Source organism: Gambusia affinis, linkage group LG21 (assembly GCF_019740435.1).
Source record: "Gambusia affinis linkage group LG21, SWU_Gaff_1.0, whole genome shotgun sequence".
Classification (NCBI taxonomy): domain Eukaryota; kingdom Metazoa; phylum Chordata; class Actinopteri; order Cyprinodontiformes; family Poeciliidae; genus Gambusia; species Gambusia affinis.
In genome coordinates, this window is record NC_057888.1 from 17,837,824 (window position 1) to 17,865,710 (window position 27,887).

A 27,887-nucleotide genomic window follows, 5' to 3' on the forward strand; every position below is an offset into this window, starting at 1 on the left:
AGACCACGTGGTGCGGAAGTACTTTTTAATATGCGATGTGTCAAATTTTGTAATTAATATAGTCTATTTAAAATAAATGACGTCCCTTTAATGTTTAGTGTTAAACTAGTATAACCTGGTGGGCATTTTAAATTAACAGACGCTCATTATAAAGTTCACTCAGCTTTCCCAGCAGCCATGAAGGTGATATGTGGCAGCGGCTATTTAAGCTAGCTTGTACAGCTCAAGGCTGTTGGAAGATGGTTTTGAAATCAGGAACACGGTAGAATTGGTGAGTGACAATATAGCCTCTACAGATATACAAATATTGGAGTTCAAGTATTAAACTACTAGATGCATGTTACACGTGAACGTAACCTGTATAGCTTTGGGAAAATGGTCTAAAATAATACATGTTATCGCGCGCCATACTTCTATTTTCCGTGATTGGCTTGTATTTGCTTTGCTGTCCTCGGTCGGGTTGTTGAAGTAAAACGACAGTATCTCGATAATGACCTCCACTGTTTAGCTGAACGTCATGTGAATTCTAAATATAAGCAGAAGTACAATGTTTTAGCAAAGGTCAGGTTGTCTTTTAACAGGTACTTTAGGATTTTACCGGTGTGACACTAAATTCTGTGATCCATCATATTTTGCGACATTATTAGGACCTTCATCCGGCTACTCAACGACAGTTATTTTAAATCATAGTTATATCTCTCTCTTTTTTCGTAGCATGGTGTTATCCCATAATGTTTAATGTCTGGACGTGGCTGCGAAATTATTACATAAAAATAGATATACAACCTATTTGGTCCTCTGGGGATTTGTGTCATGTTTCAGGACGCACAATAAAAAGCTTAGGTCTTTTTATTAAACAAAGTCAAAATGGGGAAGTAGTTCTCTTTAACTCTCTTCCTTTATAGCTACTTGCTTTTGGTTAATTCACGTCGCAGGCCGTTTCAGCACCTGGATTATTTTGGTTTTCTTGGCCAGTATGTTGTAGATTTGCGGCTGTGTTGACATGTCAACAGCTGTGTATAACTGTTACACACGCATCTTATGGTTGCGTTCTTTAAACCTGGTACTGTGATTTCTGGTCCAACTCTGTTGTCAGCCTCTCGGGTTAGGAGAGATGCCTGTGGAGGGCAGAATCAGGCAAATAAAAATTATTGAGCTCATTTTAATTTATGATGCTATTAGTTGATTTATTGTTTGCTATGGCAGGCCTACTCCTGAGTTGTAAATGACAATTTTTATCCCAGTTTTTTTGTTTTGTTTTAAATCTACAGGTAGGTGGTGACAAGTGACAAAATCCAGCCTACCCACCTGCCAACCGGCGAGCCTGGCCTTTGTTTACCTGCTCTTCAGGTAGTTTGTAAGCAGGTAAGGTTGGAGGGGCGGGGTCAGGGCCTCACACGGGATAGGAGAGATGCCTGTGGAGGGCGGAAGCAGCAGCGGCTCGGCTTCGGCCGCACGTCACCCCAAGCAGAAGCGCAAAGCACACAGTTTGTCCATCCGGCGCACCAATAGCACAGACATGCTGGAGGGACAGGTCAGTGGCGAGTGGGAGGGGAGGGTCCTACATTTATTAGGTTTTATCATTTTGAAATGTGAGGTTTTTCCTTTTTTTTTTTTTGTTAAGATGAAAGTGATTGCTACGCTATGTGGCTTTTTATCAGCCGTGACCCTGCAGCACCAACCTGTTTAACAGCATTTTTAAGGTTTAGTGGTAAGGCAACATTGACAACTAACTTTCTACTATCAGAGTTTAGTTTGTTCTTTTCAGAAAAGGAAAATGTTTAACATGTACTAACTTAACGCCAGGCGTTACAGAACGTTTATCATCCTAGGCGGTGACGCCTTTAGTTACTGATTTAAAGGGATCAACTGTAACGTTTCTCCACTGCCATAAAGTTGGTGATTAACTCTCTGGAGTCAAACCAGGTTATTTGAATTAAGTCTACAGTTGATTTAGCTTTTCCACAAATTAAGGACAGATAGTTTTTGCCTTAGGAGTTACTTCCTTAAAGCTTGTTCTGGTAACTTTTTTTTTTTACCCCCTTTTTTTTTTGCCTCTCGGGCAATAAAAACGACTCTGTTTGATTAAGGACGCAGCAATTGTTAACTTGTAGGAGGCGGCTGCAGTGTGAGACAGCCTTACACGTTTCAGACTCATCATTTATTCCAACAGGTGAAATTGGTATCAATGGAAAGTGCGCCTTAGCTCTCACTTTCTCCCTTAAATGTAAGGCTTGAGCCACTAAAACCGGAGCTCAGCTTGCCACCGCCGTGTCGCCTCATCAAGTTTTAATACGGGCCGCTCTGATTAGTCTTTTCAACAGTCCTTTCTTTGCCGCCCTGTGTTTACGTTGCACATGCCCAGGCGGCTTTTATGAGCCCAAACACAACACAGAGCGGGTTTTATTCTCCTTTTTTTTTTTTTTTTTTAATGCTGGCATTATTGACCAAAGTGTGTCGCAGGCTACAGGTTTAAGAGACTAAAATTAAGCAGCTTATAAGAACCGCCTGTTATTCCCTCATAGGTCTTCCACCCACCCAGAGCATGGTGACATGTGGTGTTAACGTCACCATGACTAACTCTGGCCTTTGGTAGGCAAACATTTTGAATCGGTTGATTTAAAAACTTAAGATGCAGCCCTGTGTGCTCTCGTAGCATTTTGCGTTTTCAGGGGAGCCGTGGTGGAGTCTGGTGACCTGGATTTAACTGGGCACTGGCCGCAGGTTGACATGGAGGTAAGGCAGTTGTTGTTGTTGCAGCCGTTGGTATTGAAAGTAATCACACTGGTTGTGTTTGTCAGGAGACATCTGCTTCAGGCTCGGTGGGAAGTTTTCAAAAAAATTTTTTTTATTATTATTTCATGACTCATTCACTTTTTCCCTCTGTGGTAGTGGTGTGTCGCTTATCTTTTGTACTGCTTTTTCTACAAGTGTTACTGGGGCTTTTTATAAGTATTTATAACCCTTGAAGTTTCTCGCATTTTGTCAGGTCACGACAGCAAACGTCAATGCATTCCGTCGGGATTTTATGTGATGGATGTGAAATGGTGCGTAACTGCAAACTGTGAGAAAAATAAATACTTGGATGAAAAGTGTTGTGTACACTTCTATTCAACTCTGGAGTCAAAATCCTAGTTGGAATACTTTTAGGAATTGTCTGCACCAAGTTTTACCAAATGTCAGGTTGGAGCTACTGTGCTGAGCTTTCCCACTGATTCTTCTAATGCATTTTGTTCAATACATAAATGTGCTTTTAACTAAACAAATCCACTACAGCTCTAGCTGTATGTTTTGACTTACAGGTTGTTCATTATTCTGCAGAAAATTGACCCTCCACCTCATTTCAGATTTTTACACCCAACAGGTGTTTTTCTGGGTTTGTCTTGAACAAAATTAAAAACAAAAGCTTAAATTACAGGCCTTAAAAAGTCCTGGATACATGCAGATTTTCTATGATTGATTACATTTAGTTCCATCTTAAATTTGTCTTCTTGTTTGGTTATTATTTTCTCCATCCTTTTAATTTCTTTAATTAACAATAATGAAGTTTCTGCTAAAACTTGTTTGGACAAATAATTAAGGAAACTTCAACTTAGCACATTTATTCTTAAGTGATGCATAGTTTAAAGGCCTGGACAATAAAACAATAAGATGTCTATCATGATACACCTTTGATGTAATTTTGATAATTTCACTAGACTCGGATCCAGAACCGCACGGCATTCTGGGGGATGTAGGCAGAGGAAACGCTAGCAAAGAGAGGTTGAACTTACTGATTCTTTGGTTACCTAGCAACAACCTTTCAGTGTAAAATGTGCAACAGCCGTTTCATGTTGCCCCCAACATGCTCGGGCGTATTCTCGGACATAATGCAGACTCAACGTGGACGTCCGCTGGACAAGTCTGCACGAAGGTCAGCTCTGAACAATTGTGTTGTGAAGGTTCCGGGACCAGCTCATGAAACTTGCTGGTATTCATTCGGTTTGTGGAAAATTAAGGCATTTTGTGTCAGGAAATGTAGTCGCCGCTCCACTGTGAAATCTCAACCGTCTGCAGACGGTGAGCGTGGTTTGACCTGTCCTCTATAAAATGTGTACATTGTGTCCTGGGCCTTAGGATGTGGGAGGTGTTTCGTGTTTTGGCGCATAATTACCGCTTAAAAACAAAAAAGATTGGGATGGAGTTAAAGGGGAAAATGAGCAGCTCAAGAGGAAACTGGATAAAAAAGGGAAGGTGACGTCATTAGGTTGACGGTATAACAAACTAATCAATTACAAATACCGACAGATATGAAATGCGTATATATCATGATGTTTTTCAGTCATTCTGCACAGTCCTAGCTTTCATATTTCCAAGTTAACACAGCTCATTCATTTTTAAAAATAATTTATAACATCTTGAAAAAAACGTCTGTCTTTCATTTACCTTGTGAAACTTGCAGAAATCCCTGGTTTATCTTAATTCGTCTTTGAATGAACTCTGAACAGTTTTGCTGCTAAAGAAAAGCATCCATCACGATTCTGACGCCACCATGTTTCACTATTAGGAAAGGACATGTTAAATACAGTTTTTGATTTTCCCCATGAAAACGCAAAATAAAATCCCAACAAAACTACGTTGGCATTTGTGGCAGCAACATGACAAAAGGTGTACAGGCTTTAAATGTATTAAAGATCTTGGTTAACTCTTGATCTGTGTGCCATGTGTCCAGGACTCCAAGCTGCCCCTCGCTTTGCGGAGCAACCTCCTTGACCTGTTTGGACAGATCGAACGGGAGTTTGAGAATCTGTACATTGAAAACCTTGAGTGTGAGTTTACCTCCCTTCTTCCGTCAGGCCTCGGTTACTGATTGACTACCCAGCGATCTCCGTTCAATCATTAATGCTGTGCCCATGTCGCAGTGCGCCGGGAAATCGACTCTCTCAACGAGCGTCTGGCTGGAGATGGACAGGCCATCGAGGGGGGAGACCCCACCAAGGGAGCCCTCAAAGCCAAAGGTGCGACATTTGTTCAAGTTGTCTTTGAAAATACATCCTCACAAGCCAATTGAATCAAGTACTTTTTTGTTTTTTTTGCAGCACAGCTCATTCAAACAAAAGGGAGGCTCTACTGGAGCACATAAAGTTTTAGTTTTATTGTCATAGACCAAGATAAAAGCACAAACCACCTGTTGAGGTATTGTATAAAAGGGTGTGACAGCCTTAAGCTACACACAATCTACATTTAAGTTGATCTAGAGAAAAAAAAAGAGAGAAAATAATTTAGGATTATTGGCATGAAATGTTCTGCTTCACATTAGCATTACTGGAATAAGAATAAAGTATTTATCTATTTGAAGAGGTTTACAAAGCAGACACCAGATCAGTCTAGGTGTGGCCATTTATAATGAAACATTTCTTATGAGAAGTTTGATTTATCCTTGTCTCTGTTAATTTCGGTTAACGATGTTAAATAAAAGAAAACCCCACACAGAATAATTAGAAATGCTATTTTCACTATTTTGTCCACTATTTGTTCAACAAGAGCATCAGTAAATATTGCTAAATTTGACAATATGACTAAATGCACTTACTGTTTTGTAGTTTAGTGATGTAGATCTCTGGGCCCAAAACGTATTGCAGTGAGTTGTGACGCCTGACGAGCGCCACACCAAAGCTTTTTGTGTGTCTTTTCTGTTATTGTGAGTCTTGCCTCTGCAGCAGTGAAACCAAGCAGAGCGCTCGTCACTCACTGAAGCGTTTTTATTCATGGGTTTTCTGTGTCTGTGTCACACAGCCAGCCACAGCACCAGTCAGCTGTCACAGAAGCTGAAGACAACCTACAAAGCCTCCACCAGCAAGGTACCTGGCACCAGCTATGTTGGGCTGCTCCGCAGAGCACGACAGAGCTCTCATGTGTAAATATTTGAGCGGCTAGGATTCAGCGTCTCTGATGAGGCGGACAGAAGGAGTGGAAAAGCTTGTTCCACGTCCTCAGAAAGTCGTAACGTAATCCTGGACTGTGAACCGAGAGAGTCTATCCCTTCCAATGAATGCATGCTGTTTTTTTTATTTTTATATATCCCTCCCCCCACCCATATTAACGTCCACAAAGTGACATTTTAATGTTGAATCTTTTTGCCGAGGTTAGCGCTTGTACGCTTTCCAGGACAAAATAGGCGGAGCTCGCAACTTCAGCGTGCCCACCTGGGAGTTGTGGGGCGGAGATTCATGGGTAACTTCCTGAATGCTCTGTTTGAGCGCTGAGCAGTTGGCTGCTGGCTGAGTCGCATCTTAACTGCAGTCTCACCTTGACTCCTCGTCTCTTTTCCACTCTGCGCCCTTCTCAGGAAACGACTCGGTGGGCGGCTGCAGCCGCTAAATGGTGACGAAGACGTGTGTTTATTTGTACGCTAGAGCCTAAATGTTTCAAACCTTTCTGTTATTCCAAAAGTCATGACTAAACAAAGAGCTGGCCCAAATTAATTTGAGAGTTGAATTTAACTAATTAGTCTATTTTTAAGAAAAAATCTACAAAAAACACCCAGTTTAATTCTCTTCAGTAGTATGTTTCCAAATGAACAACCTTTGGTCACAGTTTGAACCTTGCGTATGCCTTGGGCCGGCTCCTGAACAGGGTAAGGCATTACAAAAGAGCTTCACTTATAATTGTGCTTCAAAATTTCCTTAAAGTTAGCAGCACATTTTGGTAAAAGCTTTTGATTTTTTGCTGTTTTTCTTCACATTAGTCCAATTATCAGGATTGGTTGCATTAAATAAATGCCTACAGTTTTTACCATTTAGCACAGCTGCTAGCATAACCTCTTAAAATGATCTCTTTCTTTTTAATAAAAAAAAAAAAAGTGGGGGTTGATTTTTTTTTTTTTTTTCTCCCAGATTTTTTCAGAATTTTTGGAAATTTATTGGTTGCTTAACAACAAATATGTCTCCTCCAGACTTAGTTGAGCCGTAACACTTTTTTAGACATTTTGACCAATCCTTGACTTGATTGGTCAAGGAGGACACTGCTTTATTTCTCATGAAGTCAACGAGTTCTTCTGGATGTTGTATATTTCTCATGCTATGGTTAAAATTATGGAGGAATTTCACAGCACAGACGTTGACATAAGTTCCCTGAATCAACTCTGGAGATGCCAATCCTTTGTGCTTACGTTGCATGCAGCTGAACTTCTGAAAGAGGTTCACCTCTCATCCAAAAGATTTCCTCAGTTCTGATCCTAAGTTGGGAGCATTCCCAAAGAGAGATTGGTTCACCCCCGACATATCGAAAACTCAAACACAAATGAGTATGCGGTTGATTTCAGCCGCTGATATCCACAATTTCACTTTTTTTTTAACAAAGCAGCAGATAAATGTCTAACTAAAAGCCAAGCAAAGGTTTGCCTGCATGTCAAACACGAGGCATGTCGTTTGAGAGAAGCGTGAAAGCGGCTGTCTCTAGCCAACATTACGTAAGTGACAATGACCTCAACTATTCACAGCAAGCAAACTCGTATGACCCTGATACTCTCAGCCAATCGTCAAGACTAAAGAAGCAAGATTTGGAAGTGAAACCTCGTATTTTAACCCCTTAAAGCCTCATTGTACAGTAACGGCACAAGCGCTGTTATGTAATGTCCTGATGCTGAGTTTACTGTTCATCTCCTATAGCAACAGCCCCACAAAAAACATTTAAGTCAGAAGGTGCCTGGTGAAGACTGTTGACTCTTTAAATGATTTATTTGTGTTTTCTTAAGTCTGAAACCTTTTATTAATTCAGGTATAAATCTTGAAATGACATACTTGCTTTTTCTATGTGTTAAATGTTGAAGTTGCATTTGTTTCATCTTCACTTGAAGTTGTTTCTGTAGAGAATTCAAAGGTCGCTGAGCAGGAATGACTTGGCCTTTCCTTGTTCTTGGGATAAGTTTGGTAAAGAACCGCCACAATTTTACCTTTGTCTTATTTTATTTCAGATTTAACCAATAAGGTAACATGTTAGGGCACTGAAGGTGGTGCTGAGTGAACTTTCACCTTCTCCAAAATGTTCTAGCTAGCGCCTGCCACAATTTTTAGCACCCCTGGTAAAGTTGTGTGTGTGTTTTTTTTTTTTTTTTTTTTTTTTTTTTTTTAAGATCTTTCTAGAGGAAGGATAATCTCCTTGGGGTTTTCTTTTTTTGTTGTTGTTGTTTGTTTTTTGTGTATGTTTCTTGGAGGCAAGGACTTCAACAAGGTTTCAGGTCTACATCATTACAGATGTTCTACCTCACTTTTTTTTCATTAAAAAAAAATTTTTTTTGACCATAGAGGCAGCCTCTAATGCTTATGATGATTTGGTTATCCTGATAGGCCACATAAGCTAAAATATTTGATTTATTTTATTGCAATACTTTATTCACATCTACACCCGGGCTGCTAATGAGAGTCGAGGGTTCTGTAGGTACTGGTGATTGGACCAGGGAAGAACTACTCCGTGTGTCTCTCATTCTGTTATTTTGTACTCAGCTGTGCAAAATGGTATTTTTTTATTCTATTTTTTTTCCCCCAACTTAAATATATTAATCCGAGTGCAACCAAATCCTGAGCTAAATGGAGAAAATGAATCCAGTTAAAAGACTGAAAACAAAGAGAACAAGGGATCAAGGGAGGACAGCATAGATTAACCTCCTGTTAGACACGTCTGCTATCTATTCCACAGCTAATGCATCAGAATGTTGAATCTAATGTAACAATAAACTGAACTGGGTTAAAACTAATAATACTCACTAACTCTGGGTTTGTTGGTCTGTTTGGTCACTTTTAACTAGAATGACCCATGCTGCTGCTGCTGCTGCTGCTGCTGCTTCTTTTTTAATTTTTTTTAAAAATTGGTTCTGGTGTGGGCCAGCTGCCAGGGATCGAAGCCTGCTGATCTTGTCATGTGCCTCAGCTGTTGCGGCTCTGTGAAAATAGAAGCCAAACCTTCCTCTTGAGATTGTTTCTGCGTGGGGGGGCCCTGCAGCAGCAAAAGCCGACGCGTAACCAGAGCAGGCGATATTTTTAGACGTGTGCCCATCTTATTTGGAGCTCCTGACGTGCAAGCAGAGCCGACGTTAATATTTGAGATCAGAAAAGTCAGGCGCGCACACTCCGCTCCCTCTGTTTAAGACTTTAGAGTAGAATAGGTTAGCGGGGTTCTGATGTTTGAACGTGGCATCCTTATTACAAGAACTCTAGCTCGCGCGTGCAGATCTGATCTCGTTAGAAACGCCACGGGAAGCAGAAGTTATCAAAATGTGTTTATATCCGTCACCCCCTGTGAGGGTGCAGCAGAGCTGATTTTAGGCTTTTCACCAGGCTCTGATCTAAAGTTAACCTGCTGCAGTGGAAAAAGCTGCAGAGCTAACCTTTAACCACAGACGGTGACCAACTCTGCCCTACATACCAAACGCCATCTTATCTGTTGTTCTGCTTGGTCAAAAGCAACACAATGCAATCAAAACATATTCAGCATATAAACACCTATTTGTTAAATCAACTGTTTCTGTAGAGTATTAATATGCACCTCAACTAATCCATTTACACATGCTTGTTTGTGTTTTTATTTTTTAATGGTGCATGCACTATATGTGTAACCATACAGTAACTCTCAGAAGTATTTACACCCCTTTTAGCTTCTGTTTTGTCTTTAATTGGGGTTTTTATTGTGTTAGACCAGCAGGAAGCAATGAATGACTCTGAAAGGGGGGGAGGAAAAAAAAAAAAAAGAAAATTCAAAAATAACATTGATAAATAACCAAGACTATTTCTACTCCCCTAACCTTTCAATAGATTTAAGGTCTATAAATACTTTTTCAAGGTGCTGTAAATGGTTACAATGTATGCAGATTCTAAACTCCGTTCTCCTGCTCGTTTTCTTCTGTTCATCAGTCCCTCGTCTCTTCCTCTCCTCTGCAGATCGTCTCCAGCTTCAAAGCCACCGCCGGCTCCCGGGCCCTGTGCCAGCTGCTCAAGGAATACGTCGGCCACCGGGACGGCATCTGGGACCTCAGCGTCACCCGGACTCAGCCCGTGGTGCTCGGCACCGCCTCTGCCGGTACACGGCTCAACTAAAAGGAACCCGGTCGAGCCAGAACGGCTTAAATCCCCGTGAAGTTGAAATGATCCGATTGCCCTGTCCTCTGTCCTGACAGATCACTCAGCTCTGCTGTGGAGCATAGAGACGGGGAAATGTCTGCTGAGGTATGCAGGCCATGCAGGATCAGGTATGTTTATATATATATATAAAAAAAAAATAAATAATCGTTTTTGTTTTTTTTTATCGTCCTTCTATATGCATAAGAAATAATCTTTCTGTCACTTTTGGAAGAAGATCTGAGACTTTGATGATTTTTCATCTCTGTTGCAGTCAACTCCATCAAATTCCACCCCACCGAGCAGATGGCACTCACAGGTATGGATCTGAATTCATAAAGGATTTTTTTAATAAAAAAATTTAAATAGAACCTGTGTCAACAGGTTTTGATGTTTCCTGCCGTCTCCAGGAGTATGTGGGTGGGAATCTGTGTTGACGAGCTTTCCTTTGTGTTTTCGCTCAGCCTCCGGAGACCAGACGGCTCACATCTGGCGCTACATGGTGCAGCTCCCGGCGCCGCAGCCGCCGCCAGATGTCGGCGTAAGTAGCTTTGGACTGAGATTTTTGCTACAAGCGAAAAAAGATTTCAAGGGCCCGAGCTGAGAGCTTCTTGTTTCTGGCGTACATTTGGAACCAGATATTCACCTAAAACTTAGAGGAAAAACGCACAGTCTTTTTATTTCTGTTTGATAATAACTAGCTTAGTAGAATTGCGTTTAACTGCATCCTTAAGGTCTTAAATTCATGTCTCTAAAATCAAGGCTTTAAAATGTCTGATGTACAGGTGACATCAGCTTTTTCTGTTGTTTGTTTTCCTCATGGGATTTTGCCGTAGGCGGCAGTTGCCATCGCGTTCAGACTTCATCACGTTGCTACTGCTAAGTATCTGCTAATTTATTCTTGCTAGGTAGCTATTTTTGTGCCCATCACGAGTAAGTTCAAAATTCAAATACTCTGGTTTCATCACGGCACTGAATATGTCTCCAAAAATGAAGGTGAATAATTGTGTTTATTCTTGCTTTTAATTGCTAGAACAGATGAAAATGGCACCTTGAGATATCTGGAAATTGTTCACAATTCTGCTTTCAGATGTATTCACTGATTTCTTTTGATTCCTCTATTTTATTTTTTTTTTGTCATGTATTTGAGATGTAGCCATACAATATATCCACAGGCGTCTCCAGTGAAGTCGAATGTTTTGAATAAACCTGCCAGTATTTTTAAAAAGTGTAATAAACAAACGGAGGAATACACCAACATTAATAGCAGTTTTTGATTAATGTAAAATAATAATTTAAAAATCTGCGAAAAAAAAATCTCTAATTTTTCTGTCTTTTAACCCAGAAATAGTTTTTTGACTGGAAACCAGGGAGGTTTAGTCTGTTCACTGTATGTGTGTATACACACACACACACACACGCACACACATCTCCTTTCTTGTCCTTCTGCAGGCTCCATGCGACGACGACCAGGATTCATCCGACAGAGAAGAGGGCGAGGTGGACGGAGACGGTCCCACTGAGGTCCCCACGGTCCGAGTTGCCACAGCAACCCTGAAGAGCCACCAGGGGGTGGTGATCGCGGCCGACTGGCTGGTGGGGGGCCGACAGGTGGTGACGGCTTCGTGGGACCGCGCCGCCAACCTGTACGAGGTGGAGACGTCCGAACTGGTTCACACTCTGACCGGTATGAACTGTCTGGTGGTGAGGGTGACTGTACAGCAGGGGGGGGAAATGTTTTAGTGGATTAATTCTGTACGGGACACTCAGTCCTGAGTGGAAGATTCAGTTGGACGGAGGACAAAATGTTCTGTTTGTGGCCTCTTTAGCTTTTGTTCAAGGATGTGAAAAAGTCCACATTTGAACTTTTAACCTAAATTTGAAACATTTCTGTTACTTGTAAGTTAGTTTTCTCTTATTTAACGTGTAAATAAGAGAAAACATGTCCATAACAGGTGTTATGTTAAGTTTATGACAGTATTATGTTTGTAAGATTTGCACTGGAAACTGGACCAAAAATACTGGGTAAGATTTTGTGTTTTTGCTGTGTTCTCTTAGCAGAAACGAGCAAGTGGGTTAGAAATGATGGAAAGATTAGTGAACAGGGCTGAAAACAAATGAGAGAAACGGATTTCAGATTCTGAAAATGTAAAAAAACCATTTGTTGATCTATAATCATCCACATTCTGATAAAAGATTTTGAAGTGTGTGTTTGCAATGTTGCCAAAAGCTGAGCGGTTTATGGGGGTGCGAGTACCTGTGTGTGTGTGTGTGTGTGTGTGCTCACAGAAACGACAGAAAAGCTAGACTGTTGTCGGAAATCACTTTGTTGTTTGTGCAGGCCATGACCAGGAGCTGACCCACTGCTGCACCCACCCCACCCAGCGCCTGGTGGTCACCTCATCCAGGGACACCACCTTTAGACTGTGGGATTTCAGGGACCCGTCCATCCACTCTGTTAACGTCTTCCAGGGACACACAGAGTGAGTCCACATCTTTTTTTTTTGTTTTTTCTTTTCTCTTTTTCCCCTCTCTCTCACAGATTGTATTTTCTTTTTTCTTTTTTTTTTTTTGGGTGGGGGATATTTTATTGTGACGTCAGGGTTTGAGAGTCTGTCCTCCCATTTCCTCCACACATCCATTCGCCTGCTGCCCAAACTTTCGGTCACACTTTATTTGAAGGGGTGTGCACTAGACTGACATGACACGGTCATAAACATGACACAACACCCGTTATGAACATGTATTAGTCTTCATGAAGTCTCATTTGGTAAATAATGACATGACTGTAAAGTTGTGCTAAAATTTGCATAAAAATCCATTAAAAGTGCCAACTTTGCATTCAAAGTGTCATTATTTACCAAGTGACACTTCATGGCAACAGCCATAACCATTCATGAAGAGTCCTTCATGTTCATAACAGGTGCTATATTAAGTTTATGACAGTATTATGTGATTCAGTTTTGAACACTCCTTCATATAAAGTGTTGCCAAACTTTCAAACTTTTAACATTCATTACTGCCAATTTGCTGCCAAGTGTCCACTAGGTGGTGCTGTCTCCTCCTCCAGCTCTCCGATTCCCCTCCAGTTCCCTTCTTCCTCTTTCCTTTAGCATTAATCTGCAGACCTTATTGCTCTAAGCCAAATCCTCCACTTGCCTTTCATTCATTACTGAGCACTTCTCTTCACGCCGACAGTTTGCGTCTCTGTTTCCTATCGCTACCTCTCCTTCTCCCCCGCTCTCCTGTTCATTTATCTGTCCATTTCAGCGTTAATCCCCCCACTCTGTGTAATTTGGCTCTTCGCTCGCTGTTAACACTCAATTGCAGCCGCCCGTTTCAAAGCGACGGCTGTCAGGCTCATCTGTGGCTTTCAGCCGCGCTGCTCTTTAAAAGCCGTAAGGGGAGGTGGGTAGTGTTTGCGTGTGTGTGCGTGTTTATGCGCATGCCTACACGCGTCCGCTGGCTGCTGCTCTCTGGCAGCCTTTGATTGCAGGCGAGGGATTACGTCGAGCTCATTACGTACAATCCCAACATGAATAATTCCAGCAGATCCCAGACTAATTCCCTCCCATAGACAATTGCAGTAATGAGATTAGACTCCAGTGTTTCACAGTTAACATCCCCGCCTCCTCTCCTGCGTCCTTATGTCCTTCCCATGAGGCCTCTTTTGCCTCTCGCCCTTCCTGATGTGTTCAAAGCACCGAAACCTGTAAATACGACACAGATTTTTGTTTTATAAACGACAAAAATAATTCATCTGCTGCTTATTAAATAATCATATGCTTGAATTAACTCTACTGTATTATTCAACTGCTAACTTGGAGCAGGTTGAGGCTTCATTTTACTGCTGCTAATTGTAGGAATTGTCCGTCTGAATACTGCAAGCTGACCTGTAGGCTTAATGAGTAGGCCTGTCATAACAAATTTTGCTGGATGATAAATTCTCCCAGGCGTTATTGCAATAAACAGTAGTGTTGTCGTTTTGACACCATTTTCAAGTAATATAATGCTAATAGCATAATTATGCTTGAACATATTCTTTAAAATCAATAAACTGTAAATTATAACAAACATTCAAGAGTGGAACTGGAAGACATTTTAAATGCCCCCAAAATAAACTAAACAGAACGACAGAAACGACAATTAAAGTGAATTATTTAGTCTCTGTAAACAAAATTGTCCTTCAAAAAAAAAAAAAAGGCTAGTTGAGACTTAGATGAGACAGAAACTGAAGACTTTTGTCATCCGGTTTTTGGTAGAAAGAGAATAAATCATTCAAATGGAAATTAGACAATTCATTTTAAGTTATCGTGATATCAATTGATTTATTGCGATAGGTCTGTTAATGAGCTTATTATGTGTAGTCATTTGAAAAAGATGCCAGTAACAAGAGAGGAGAAATGTAATGTAATGTTTTTTATTGTGAAAAAGTTCCTTTTTTTTTCTTTTTTTTGGTCACCGATTCTGGACAAAAAAAATAAAACAGAGTTGGGGCTGAAATGATAAATCGCATTAATCATGATTAATCAGTCACTGACACGATCATCAACTAATTCAGTAATATATTTGTCGTCAACTCGACAACATATTCAGAGCAGTAATTAATCCAAAACTGTACAAAAAATGTAAAATATCACATTAAAATATTTTGCGTTTAAACATAAAAATTTTTTGTCTGTAAAAATGTCCAGCCAGAACTCCCCACATCACATAGTTTTAGCTTCACCTGGTTCAAATTCTCTAGTAAAAAAAAAAAAAAAAGCTAAATCCCCTATTATAGGTGACCTTTACATCTCTGATTATTAATGGTTAATGGAAATATTAATCAAGAAATCTATAAATGATAAAGGAATGCTATTGCTGCATTTTAGACAATGAAATTTTAGTTTTTCCTATTTAAAATGGAATTTAATTATTTGCTTGCGTCTTTTAATGCATTTCTAATACTGTGTTTAAAAAAGGCATAAATGGTTAAATAAAAAAATCAGCAGAAAACGTCATTACTCATCTGAATAATAGATTTAACATTTGAATTTTGAGACATTGTGGAGTTTAATGATCTGGAAGCCATAATCATCCTGGCTTGTAGTCTTTTTAATCCTCCTTATATTTAAACCAGAAATACATGAAGTAGCTCAGGAAAGAAGCAGCAGCTTATAATATCTCCACTTTAAGTTTGGATGAGGACCAGATGGTTCATCTTGAATTCGAAACCTCAGTGAAAGCATGAAAACTTCAATGGTGTTCCTTTATTTTTTTTATTTAAATAGTCTGAAATGTGCTGTAATAAAATGTGTAAAATGCAGCAGATTTAGCATCTTCCATTAAAGATGCTGATGAATTTCTGTTTATGTTCACCAATCAGGTAGAAATTCTTAAATAAAGTTGATATTTTAGATTGGGCACAGGTTGGATCCATCCTTTGGGTCCTAACAGGTCACTTCCTGATCCAGTTTGTCGCTACTTGTTAGCTGCGAGCTACAGCCGCTGCTCTCACACTCTCTGTCTCTCTCTCTCTCTCTCTCTCTCGTTTCCCGGGATCTTCCGTATGGCATAATGTTGCAACATGACTGACATAAACACGCCATCATTCCTTTGAAAAGCTGCAGTCGCAGAGATAAATGAGAACGGTTTAATAGCGGCAGCGCAGTTCTGAGAGCCGGAGGAGGGAAGAGGGAGAGAGGGGGGGGTGAAATCCTCTCGTTTCCACCGCCTTCACCGGCAATTACGCCTAACCCTGGCTGACAGCGGAGCGCGGCGGCTAAAAGTGCAGCATCCACCCTCCGTCCCACCGCCCCGCCATAATTGCAGTGTAATGACAACGGCGCGCGAGCTAACAAAACGGCCGAGAGCAAACGAGAAACGACAGCGCACTTGCTCTACAAACGGGATGCCATGTCGGGTTTGTCTCCCCTCTCGTCGACGGCTTCCTCAGACATTATGATTGCGCTCCACAGAGAGTGTGTGTGTGTGTGCGCGCGTGTGTGTGCGTGCGCGCGCGTGTGTGTGTTAGATGCAGATCTGATATCTCGTCTCTCCTGAGGAATACTCCAGCACTTCAGGGACCGTCAGCTTTTGCTGCAGCGCTGGAGAATTAACACAAAGCTGCAAAAGCACTTAGTCTCCATCTGACTGGTTTCATTTACATCTTTAGCTTTTTATCTTTAAATACCAACAGTTTAAGATCCTTATGATTCAACATCAAGTAGATAAAATTGCTCTGTTCATCCTGTGGAATTAAAAACTCTTGTTTCTAGAGAATTGGTGATTGTCAACTATTCAAAAACTTTTAAGTTTCCATAAGGAAAAAATATATAATTTTTGATTAAATTTGGTCAGTGAGTTGTCAAACAACCCAAACTGACCAGGCTAAAATAATCTATTAGAGAAGTAACGTTTTGCATGTCTATATGCAAAAAGCCATCTAGGACAAATAAAAAAACAAACAAAAAAAAAACAGTAACCTGAGTAAATTACATTTACTTTGAAACATGGTGATGGCAGCATCATGCTGTGGGTTGCTCTTCACTCAGCGTATAGGTTTTGATTAAAATACATTTCCTGCAATTAGGTAATTAGACGCCGCAATTTACTCAAATAAAAATCGTAATGGACTCCAGGCAGTAAAACGCACTCGGCTTTGATTCAGTTTAGAAATTCTTTCATGCCATGATTGCATGAATTTTGGGTATATACAATAGTTTTTTTTTAGTTTTTTTTTTTTTTTTTTTTTAAATCTCACTTTTTCTCCACTAATGTCAGTGAGACACTTTCACATTTGTATTTTTTATTTTTTTTTCTCGGGTCTTTCAGTCTCTTGACCTTGGCTGCCAGAGACCAGCCCAGCATTAAGTACCACCGAACTCCTTCTTCCCCCCCTTTTTCCTTCCTCACCGTCGTCGCGAGAAACCCTTTAACCTTAATCAACCTTATAATCAATTACCCTGTCTGATTACGCTGCGTGCTCACCTCCCATCATCCCCTCCACGCCGCTTGTATTCCCAGCTGGGCCGTACCCTTCAAACGTCAGGAGGTGCCTGCATCGGCGCAGCAATTTCCTTGAGCCCCCGCCTTTAATGGGGCCAGGTTTGGGTGCCTAATTAGCCCGTAATGCCATGTCAATTTGAATTAAGGGGGTGGTTCATTTAAGCGGGACAGACTAGATGGTGAAGCTGAAAAGAAGGAGAGGTGTGATGGAACACTATTTGCTATAATTATTCTCCTCTTTTTCTTTTCTTTTCTTTTTTTTGTTGTAAGTTTCACTCCATGAATTTACAGGAACAAAAGGGGGGGAAAAACTGACTGTTTCTATTAGTGAACAAAATCACGAGCGTATAAGAATGAGTAAGTGGTTGTAGGTCTGATTTCTTCTTTATGTTTTAGACTTTTTGTTTCTGAGTTTTCGGGTTCGCGTGGCGCGTTTTGGACAAACGTTCCCTCTGCTTTCTGCGCTCTCAGTTCGGACAGTTGTGTGTAACGGGACTGAGCGGAGATCCTTCACACCCGCAGCATCACCGCGCGCCGCGGCTCTTTGAGGATAATTGGACGACATGAGTTACGACAACATCGAATTTTCCCTTTTAGAATGAATAAGGGATTAAGTGAACTCAGTCTTGACAAATAATGGATCCGGTACTCGAGTTCTGAAGCTTATTTGCATTCAGTTCTTTATAGAAATGGGTTCAGTGGTTTCATGCTCATCATATCAAGAAGAAGAAAATATTGAGGCTGTGATATTAGAAGCACAGATTGTGTTGCTGGTAATGAATAAAAGTTTTGCTATATATACATATACTTTTAAATAATAAGGAAAAGGGGAGTACTCTGCCTTTCACCACAACATATCCTGTAAAATAGAGGTATTCATGGTGTATTTTTAATTTATTTTTTGCTTTATTCCACCCCCCCTCACCCTCCAAGTAGAACAGGATTTAAAGAAACTTGTAATCAACGATCCATCACCTCCTGTTTACCTGTGGTTAAAAAAGCAGGAAAGAGAAGAAAACAGGTCCCAATATGGCAGATGTGACTTGATTTGATTATATTACAATAAAATACCTTCATTACATCCCAAACACGTTTTGTGAATTATTATTTTTTTTACGACCGTCGCATTCTGACAAGCGAGAGATCCACCCTTTCTTCAAGACCTGAGGTCTAGAGCGAGGTTTTCTCCGCGTTTTGCAGAAACTGCTTCATAAGTGGCTTGTTTTTTTTTTTTTATTTGTTTTTTTTCTCTCTCTGCCCGGTCGTCTTCCTGTCTTGACCGTCCCGCTCTGTCCTGCTTCTGCAGCACTGTGACGTCCGCCGTCTTCACGGTGGGGGACAACGTCGTCTCGGGAAGCGACGACCGCACCGTGAAGGTGTGGGACCTGAAGAACATGCGGTCGCCCATAGCAACCATCCGCACCGACTCGGCTGTCAACAGGTGGGTGAAAGGCGTTGATTTTAAAAATCGCCGTGCTGCAGCGTGTAATCCAGGACCAGGTCACTGTGTCTCTTTGGGGAGAGTGACAGATTATTAATGCATTATGTCTCTGTAGCATGAAGTTTGATATTAATATTTACATGTGCTATAGTGTTTATTTTTTTTTGTGGATGTAGGGATAGATAATTTTAAAAAAAAGTGAAAATATCTTCCAGTTTTCAGAAGTGCAGATCTCGTTGAAAGAAATAGGAAGTTAAATTTCATTTTCTGTTCAAAGTTGTTTTTTTTATTAGATCCGTTTCAATCTGCTGTAGGCATCGAGTTTGTGACGCTCCTCCAATCTGAAACTAAATCTAAGAAAACTGCTGAAACACCGAGTTCCTTCAAATCGAGACTAAAAACTGAGAACGTTATGAAATGTAATCCGTTTTCCAACTTTTCATCTCTTTATTTTGCCCCTATTGTTTCTCGCTCGTTTTTATTTTGTCGGCTCGGATGGGAATTTCTGACCCTTGGAATAACTTTTAAACTCTTAGTTTAAAAATAAATAAATCTTTCAGATCTTTTTTTTTCCCGCCAAAGAGATCTGCTTTACAGTGCAATGTTGTGTGACGCTTCAGGATAAGCGTCTCGGCCAACCAGAGGATCGTCGCCCTGCCGCACGACAATCGACAAGTCCGCCTGTTCGACATGAGCGGCGTGAGGCTGGCCCGGCTTCCACGGAGCAACCGGATGGTAGGGAGAGGACGACAGAGGGACCAGAAATGATTACTGCATCACATCTGCTGCTTCTTCTTCTTTGTTTTTTTGGGGGGTTTTTTTTAAACAAAAACCTTTAAAAATATCTGTGTGTGTGTGTGTGTGTGCAGGGTCACAGGCGGATGGTGTGCTGCACGGCGTGGAACGAGGAGAACCAGGCGTGCAACTTGTTCACCTGCGGCTTCGACCGGCAGGCCATCGGCTGGAACATCAACATCCCCGCCCTGCTGCAGGAGAAGTGACCCATCCAGACCCCGCCCATTTTTATTTTTTTTTATTTAGCATGGACTGTGATTTGTGCCATTTCTGTGTGGAAGTACATTTTCGTTTTTTTGTGTGTGTGCAGGCGGCTGCCTTTTTTTTTTTTTTTTGCCAAATAGCTTCTCCTGCATGCTAGACGATCTCGGTTTGCAGACGTTGCTTCAAAAGCAGTCGGAGAACAATCTGTAGAGTATGTATATAAGGTGATGTGGCCTGATTCAGTGTCTTTGACGCCTTCTGGGAGGTGCATTTTGTAAAATATGGCAGAGCTTTGAGATGTCTTTACCCTTCCAGAGCGTTTCCTGTCACAGAACCAAACATATCGCGACGTAGGTCTGCCGCGTCTTAAAACGGAGAGCTCAGCAGACGGAGATCCGGACCCCCGCCTCCTCTCTTCAGTTCATGATTAGCCTTCGTGTTTCCAGATCTCACTTTCTGTTACTTGCCTTGTTCTATGTTTACGTAGGAGATTTCTATTTTTTATTTTTTAATATATAGACGGAAGTTTATTCTGGCAGGACAAAGAGGTGTTGAAGAGCGAAGCAATGATGGGGAAACGACGGCATTTAACCACAAATCCTCCAGAGTCATTAGAAAACCCATCGTGTTGCTGCGCCAGGAGCCCACATAAGTTTACGTACGGTCATCATGCAGTAGAGCAGGATGAAGGGTTTTTCAAAAACAGCATTTGGGGGTGCTAGCTTGAATTTACAGAGACTTTTTAATGTCGTCTACGCCACATGGGCAGATGGATAGTTACCCGGCACAAACTCTGCATTGAAGCAGGTCGGGGACAGAGGTTTGACTTGTTTGTACACCAATCAGCTCTATCCAGTTATCGTCTGGTCTGAACACTCGGTTGTATCCGAGTTGAGCCAAATCTTCACCATCATGTGGAAGGAAATCAGTCAGAATGTTGAAGACCCAACGAGGCGCCAGCGCCACCGTCCAGAGGGATGTCGGTGTTTGATATCGGTGACCATTGACGATGAAAGGAGCCACAGATGCTCTCATATGAGTCGCAGGTTGAGTTGAAACGTATTTGGCTTGAGGACTTCACATTAGTTGAACAGTGGCTTGCTCGAAACATGGACGCAACTGGGTTTTCACCAAGGCAACGATCCCAATCTGTGCTTAAAGCTGCAGTATATACCTATTTATTAAAAAAAAAAATAAATTTTTTATGTATTTGTTTAAATTTTTGCTACGTTGTGAGAGTATAACACGAGCCAGATAATCCGCCTCCTCCCACTGTTTCTACAGCCAACTGCAGCCACCACAACAACCAATCAGAGCCAGGAGGAGAGTTAGCGCTGTCAGTCAAGCTCATGTATGCGCTGCTTATGTCCTTCCCTATTGCTCTCTGCTAAACTACAGCAAGTCCCCCCCCAACATAGCTTGTCATAAATGCTAAAGCTAGATAGCATTGCTGCTATGATAACAGATAGTTTTCCAGGAACAGTAAATTATTTCTTACTGAGCAGCAAATAGATGGGGGTGATTGACAGCGCTGGTTGTTTTTGACCAGGTGCGGTTCAATTTGCAGATGGCTATAAGAGCTTTTCGGAATTGTTTCCCCCCAGCATTTTATTTATTTATTAAGATTATCTGTCTCGTATTATACTGTTGCAATACTCTTAACAGACTATTACCAAACCCAACATATTTTCTGTAAACTTACATACTGCTGCTTTAACAGCCAGGCTGATGCTAGGAAACCAAACGAGCTAAAATAATCCGTCATAATAAAACAATATCTGATTATGCCAGAGGGTCGATTGCTACAAAGACGTGTAGTTCAGGCGCAGCTTTCTTGTGACCATTAACCAAATATTTTGCTCCCTAACAATACTTCAAATTCAAACTTCTGCACTCTTGTTAAAAAAAAAAAAAAAAAAAAAAAAAACCCTCACTGAAGTCGGATGTTGAATCCTCAACAGCTGAAAAGCACCAAAATAAAAACATTCACGCCGAGAGAATAACGTCACGATGGCCGTATGTAAACCTCTGACCTGAACTGGACTCGCTCCTCTTTTTGCCACCTCAGAACTTGTGTTGCCCAAAGTCGTGAGCCCAAAGTGAACCGATGTTGTTAGTGTGCGCGTGCTTCAGTGGTTTTCAGCTCTGTACTGTGTTGCACCTGTCTGTCTTTAAAACAAGCAAACAAACAAAAAAGAAACAGAAGCAATACTCAGCTCCTTGATGTTACTCATTCACAGAGTGGTGATGTTTGTTTTAAACCAGGTGACTGTGTCTTTAAAAGACATTTGGCTTTTGTCGTCAGGGTGCTGTGCTCCACTCAATTCCAGAAACATGCTGTATGTTACATGTGCAATGTCCTGAACTGGTCATGCTGTTTTTTTTAATTTTAGTTTTTTTAAATGATTATCTCCTTCAGATGTTTAACTTATTCCAGTGCTGTAAAACTCCATAAAACTGCCTGTATATGTGACCGGTGTAGATCCCGTGTGTTCAGAACGCACACACCACTGCTGTTTCCTCCAACAATAAGAACCAGGATCACATTGTAAAGTAGCATGAACCTGAAATGTTGGACCTGAATTAAAATGCCTTACTACTGCATTGAGGACCGGCGTATGACTTTAATCCGTCTGTGGCTCCTCCACGTGTTTAATAAGTAATTGTGCTTCAGACGGGTTTTTTTGCTTTGTCCGTGTCTTTCGTTGGGGTAGCGGTGGGGACTCGTGCCCGGTGCTGTCGGCGTCCCATTACTGCGCGAGCGGAACGGCGAGTTCAGAAAAACGCAGCGCTTCTGAATAACCAACCTGGAGGAAATCAGATTTTCAGATTGATACATTAAATTACAGCCAGACTGCGGGAGTAAAATCTACATTTCTAAAGTCGATCAGCTTTTGGCTCACTGTAGTGAATTTATATTCGCCTAACTTCATTATGCGATCATCTTTGCATACTTTATTGTGACGGCTGTGTTCTCCCTGACACTTTCCAATAAAAAAAGATCTGATTTCCTCTTGCTACCGCCGCGTTTCTCTCATCTTATTCATCCCACACTTTTTGATTCACTTCAATGACGCTGGTATCTCTCAGAAAAATATGTTTTTATTCATCTGCAAACCTGGAACTACTGATGTCTGTTCATAAGGATTTTTCTCATTAAGCGTAACCGTCCTTCGGGTTAAGGTTTCTCTTAAAACATCAAAACAGGGAACTACTTGTACCTACATCTAAGGGATGTTCAGGGTCGCAGAGGCGCCATCGCAGCTCGTGAATTAGTTTAAGGCCTGGATTTGGACTGAGCCATTGCAACACATCGTATTTTATTTTCCAGCCTTCATTGCTGTTTTTTAATGGTCAGAGTCCAGAACTCACTTTCAGGCCATCAGCTGACATTACTTTTGACATTAGAACACAATAAAACACTCAATACAATCAGTCTTCATCATTATCATTAGTGCACCACTATCAGTTGGTTCATTTCCACGGTTCCCCAATCTGGAAATTTAAAAAAAAATGTCTGAGTTATAGTTACAAGTAGCACTGTTAGAGCTTAAAATAAGCCATTTACCATTTTATCCGCTTTCAAAAAAAAGCACCGAGTGGCACCATGCTAACTACTGTTAGTAATACGAACTAACGACATAGCGACACAATAAAGCCTCTCCGCCACCAACCATTAGGTTAGAGCTGGTTCAAATGGTCAACAATAGTTTATTGTGGCGGGGAGAGCTAACAGTGGCTGTAGGGGGGAAGGTCGGGACGAGGTGTAGCTACCTCCACCGGTCTCCTCTTTCATCCTCCAGGCTAATTTGCCCGCTGGTCTGTGCGCCACCTGCCATGAGCCTAACTGAGATAACCATTTTCCCGTGGATTTCCCCGGGGAGACGCAGCAGTGGGAGGCCTCTTTAATAATGGCCGGCTGCTCTCTGGGGTCGGCACATTATCGCACTGGCAGGTGATCATGACAAAGTAGAAATACAGCAATACTGGAGAAGGACACTATAAAAAAATAAACCAGCCAGGCAAAAGTAAAATTACAAGATTTAGTGGTTTTATTCACATATACAGTACAAACATTCACTTTTTATGTTACTGAAGTGCAATTTACAGACCTTAGCAGCAATTCCTCTTATACCTCAATTTACATAGTTGGACATTTTTAGATTCCTTCATCTTCATCATCATTTGTACATTTGTTTTTACATATTTACACTCAGTTTTCAGACAAACGTTATATGTTTTATCTCAAAAATAAATCTGTGAAACTCTGTTTGCTAACATTAGGGAGCATGATAGTAATGAATGTGACATTTGCTGGAAAAACAAGATTTGTACCTATACGTTAATATTGATCTGACAAACAGACGGTACTTACATAAAATCTATTCCACAGTAGAGTTTTGTTTGTGTCTGAATTAATATAAAATAGCGGCTGGAGATATTTATCCCCTTCTTTTTGCTCTTAGCTGAAATTTGCCTACATTGAACCTGGAAAAACAGAACCAGCTGGAGAAAGATTCAGCTACTTTTAAATCACAGGAAGGTTTGCAAACTTCTAGCTTTCAATGGAGATGAAGTGGAGATTCTGTTCAACTCTTAAAAAAAAAAAAAGTCAAATATGAAAGTAACAAATATATTAAGCATTACACAGACAGAATGACAGCACACATTAACTCACTCAAACCAGTGTCAGTTCAAGTCACAAACCAAAGTGATTGCTAACTCCTGTGGTTCATGCTAACGCTACTGTTAGCAGTACAAGCTAATGACGATTACCCCCTGCTTCCACTTTGCTGTTCTTTCAGAAAGGTCATACTATTTGATTTACTTTAGGGGCTTCAGAATAAAAACTGGATGTAATCAAATGTGTGGCATGTCTTTAAAATTTTTATCTGTAAAAATGTTAGATGTAACATTGTTTTGCTTCTGGCTTCATAATTTTGTGTTGGGGCATCTTACACAACACCCATCCACCTGAAAATTGTTTGATTGGTACATTATGAAAAAAAATGTAAAAAAATAAAATAAAAAAATAAATCTAAATGAAATAAGTAGTGATATGCACATCTGCACATAAGATGCATTATTTGTAATTTTGCAACATCATCACAATACTTTATGTGTATTTAATTTCCCTTTGGGATCAATAAAGTATTGTTTGAATTTGAAGTTCATGCAGGTTCCACTTAGTTCGACTTAATCTGATCACGCCACGTTCAGTCCAGGCCCAAACAGATTAAATTCAAGTCTCACTATAAATTTTATAAAAATATATATTACTAAATCCCAATTTCATTGCTACAATAGTTACTGTTGATCAAGAATAGGTCTCTGTTGAATCTCAATGAATGTAGGTAGATATAATGAAACGTGAGTCGAACCGGTGAACATTTCCCAACATAAAGGTAGTTTTTGGTGCAAATCGGTCTGTTTGTCATCTCAACTCCCACACAGTCCCAGTAAAACCACCAGGTCTGAACAGGGTGCAGTACTCAGAGAAACCACTAGATGTCAGTCTCACTGCTCGGTTCTCGCTGCTGCCGGCGGTCTGAGTGCTCCGGCTCAATCATTTATAGGGAACGCCGACAGAACAGTACAGTCATGATCATAATGAATAGAAAGACATCACAGTGACACACAGACAAAATATGCAAAGACGAAATGCATTAAGGTGCTAATTTACACGGGGTGGATGGTGACCTATCGGGTGTTAGACCTCAGACCTGACGGTGATGGGAACTTCACTAAGTCATCAGACTGAGGGGAAGAAAAAGTGAGTGAATGAATGTTGCTACTGAGCTTTTGTTAAGACCAAGGAAAAACCAGCTGGTGATAAAATACAAAGAAGAAACTCTCCTCCTCCGTTCTTGTGCTTAGTCGGGAAGTAATGATGTCATTTATACACCAGGTCTCCTCTAGGGGTGCATTAACCTGTCGCTGTGTCATGTTTAGCTCCCCCCGGAGGGAGGAAGAAGGCACAGGAGAGTTAAAAAGGTGAATTAAGAGAAGGAGGATGGAGGTAGTAATAAAAGAGGAGAAGGTGAACCACCCTGTCCTTCTCTTTCCTCACTCCCTCCCTTCGTCTCCATCACCCGTCACCCTGACAGGGCCGGTAATTGAACGTGGACCCTATTTTTTTTTTTTCCCCCTCCCTTCCCCTTTCTCAGCCTGTCTCGTTCTCTCTCTCCCCTGTGGCTTCGCTCCTCAGCGGGAGCCTCAGGGCCCGGAAATAGCTGATGACAAGATAGTGGCTGCCTTTCATTCTGCTCAAGGTTACCCCAACCCCCTTTTTCCTTGACAGCCGTGGACAGGAATGGAGGGTGGGGGAGGGGTGGGGTGGGTATTTAGATGGGTGTTTGCTTAAACTTGTGTGTTTGTGTTCAAAGGAATAATAATAATAAAAAAAACTCCAGCTTTTCAACTCTAGTTTTCTTCCATGCCCTTCTGCTGGTGGCTTCAGTGACGGGATGAAAGGGCGACACGAAACAGAATGAAAACTGCGGTCACGTACAGGGGTTTGTAATCTTGGGTTTGGAGGGTGCAGTTCCTGGGATGAAGCTGTGGGAGGCGTCATCTTACCCTAAAATAATAAAGGTCATACACTCACACACACACACACACACACCCAGCGTTGCTCAGATGGACAGCAGGAACTGCTCCTGCTCCGGTGGCTTCTTCACCCAGGTACCCAGGCCCGTCTCCTGCAGAGACTTGAACCACTGCTGCTTCGCGATCTGGTAAGGACGCGCCGCCATCTTGGCCTCGCCATACATGGGCTGACAGTCCTTTGCTGAGCTGGAGACGTGGACCCCCAGCTGAAAGAGAAGACGTAAGCGTAAAGTTACCTAAAGTGTTCTGCAAGGTAGCATGTTCAGTTGGTTAGCATGACCACCGACCAAACAATCAAGTTTATTTGCAACATAGCAGTTCAAACATCATAAACACATCATGTAGTTGTTAAAACCAATAACACACATTCCATTTTGTCAAGTGCCATCAATACTCGTCATTACACATCAAACATGTTGATCAGTGTTCCATTATTACGATTCAAAATCAACTCACAACAAGCTGATGAGGGTTTTTATGTCATGAAGTGTCATCTTACCCCAAGATGATGATGATACCTACATCAAACCTGTGAATTACTGGTTTTCCTGGAACAGTAAATTCTCTGCCATTAGAACATTGAGCAGCATGTACACAAGCCTGATTGACAGCACTAAGAACCTCTTCCTGGCTCTGATTTGTTGTTTTTCATAGGGAGCGTTACATTTCTACATATGTTAAAGGAGGAGGCCGATTTTTTTTCACAGATCGTCTCATACTGTCATAATGACAGTTTTAACAAATATGTAAGAAAATATAAAAAGTGCCGCTTTAAAGCTTGAGAAAAATCTGAAAAGTAAGGAGTAAATGTGGAACCGGGACATTCCTAAACAGCTCCACACTCTGCAGCTCAGTCCCAAGGAGAATCGGGTCAGAATATCCACCCAGTGAGTCCAGTCTGTGGGAAGAGCTGCTACTGTCCTACAAACTGAGACTACTGGTTATTGAGCCCAGAGCTCCCAATCTGTCTATATGGTGATTGGTTGATTGGTTGGGGTCGTTAGGCTTTCAGCAGAACAACAACTCTGATTAGCTTGGAATTAATATATATACACACACACACACAGATATGTGTGTGTTGCAATGGCCCAGTCAAAGTCCAGACCCAGGTCTAATTGATTGTATGGAAAGGTGGTTGTAGAAAGCATTGACTAAAGGGAATACAAAAGTATGCCACACCTTTCAGATCTTAACCTAAACTTCAATGATGACGGGTTTTTGTACATAATGTGCCACTTTATGTTGCTCCACTGTGTAAAAAATCTAAAGAAAACTTCCAGTAATGTACAGTCAGGGCAAAAAGGTGCAGAAGGTTTAATCAGGGCGGTGTGTGGGTGGGGGGGGGGGAGAAAAGGGGCGAGCAAAACAAAACGAATGAGCCGGCACAAATGCATTTGGGTGGCTATGGGAGGGGGTGGATGTGTGTGTGGGGTGGGGGGCTTCAACAGCTGTGTAATCTCCCCATTTAAATTTCACAAGCAATTGCACATTCTCTGTGCTGTTTTGTGCATCCGAACTGTTCGCGGGGGGGGGGGGATTGGCGAAGATTGGCGAAGAGAAAGCGGGGAGAGGGAGGACGAGGAGAGCAAAAGTTTCTTTTGGAGATTAGTGCGACTGCTCTAGCGTGGCCCCGTATGCGCAACGCGCGGGAAGCACAGAGGGGGAGGGGGTTTGGGGAGTCGGGGGGGGGCTCCTCCAGAACTCCTCCAAATAATTATGGTTTCATTGTCATTATGCTTTAACGGCTCGCCATTTGC

General features: G+C 41.4%; 2 protein-coding genes across 6 annotated transcripts in view; one reads left to right on the forward strand and one right to left on the reverse strand.

Annotated features, from left to right (window-relative positions):
- Positions 1–17: 17 nt before the first annotated feature.
- wdr37 (WD repeat domain 37) lies at positions 18–22,125 on the forward strand. Of its 2 annotated transcripts, XM_044104762.1 has the most exons (15): positions 24–271; positions 1,272–1,534; positions 4,712–4,808; positions 4,902–4,997; positions 5,776–5,840; positions 6,130–6,213; positions 9,915–10,053; positions 10,151–10,222; positions 10,366–10,410; positions 10,556–10,632; positions 11,544–11,778; positions 12,433–12,574; positions 18,388–18,522; positions 19,143–19,257; positions 19,392–22,125. In XM_044104762.1, exons 2-15 carry the CDS (start codon positions 1,412–1,414, stop codon positions 19,521–19,523), a joined length of 1,557 nt encoding a protein of 518 aa, XP_043960697.1. In that variant the 5' UTR covers positions 24–271; positions 1,272–1,411; the 3' UTR covers positions 19,524–22,125. The 2 variants fall into 2 exon arrangements, with proteins under 2 accessions (XP_043960698.1, XP_043960697.1); XM_044104763.1 differs by lacking the exon at positions 6,130–6,213 and having other exon boundaries at positions 18–271.
- adarb2 (adenosine deaminase RNA specific B2 (inactive)) overlaps positions 21,431–27,887 on the reverse strand; it is a 201,072-nt gene continuing 194,615 nt past the window's right edge. For 3 of the 4 annotated variants that reach the window (XM_044104749.1, XM_044104753.1, XM_044104752.1), the window contains exon 10: positions 21,431–26,336. In XM_044104749.1, coding sequence (XP_043960684.1) covers positions 26,157–26,336 — 180 coding nt within the window. In that variant the 3' untranslated portion in view covers positions 21,431–26,156. The remainder of the gene's footprint in view (positions 26,337–27,887) is intronic. The other variant, XM_044104750.1, reaches the window with a different exon arrangement.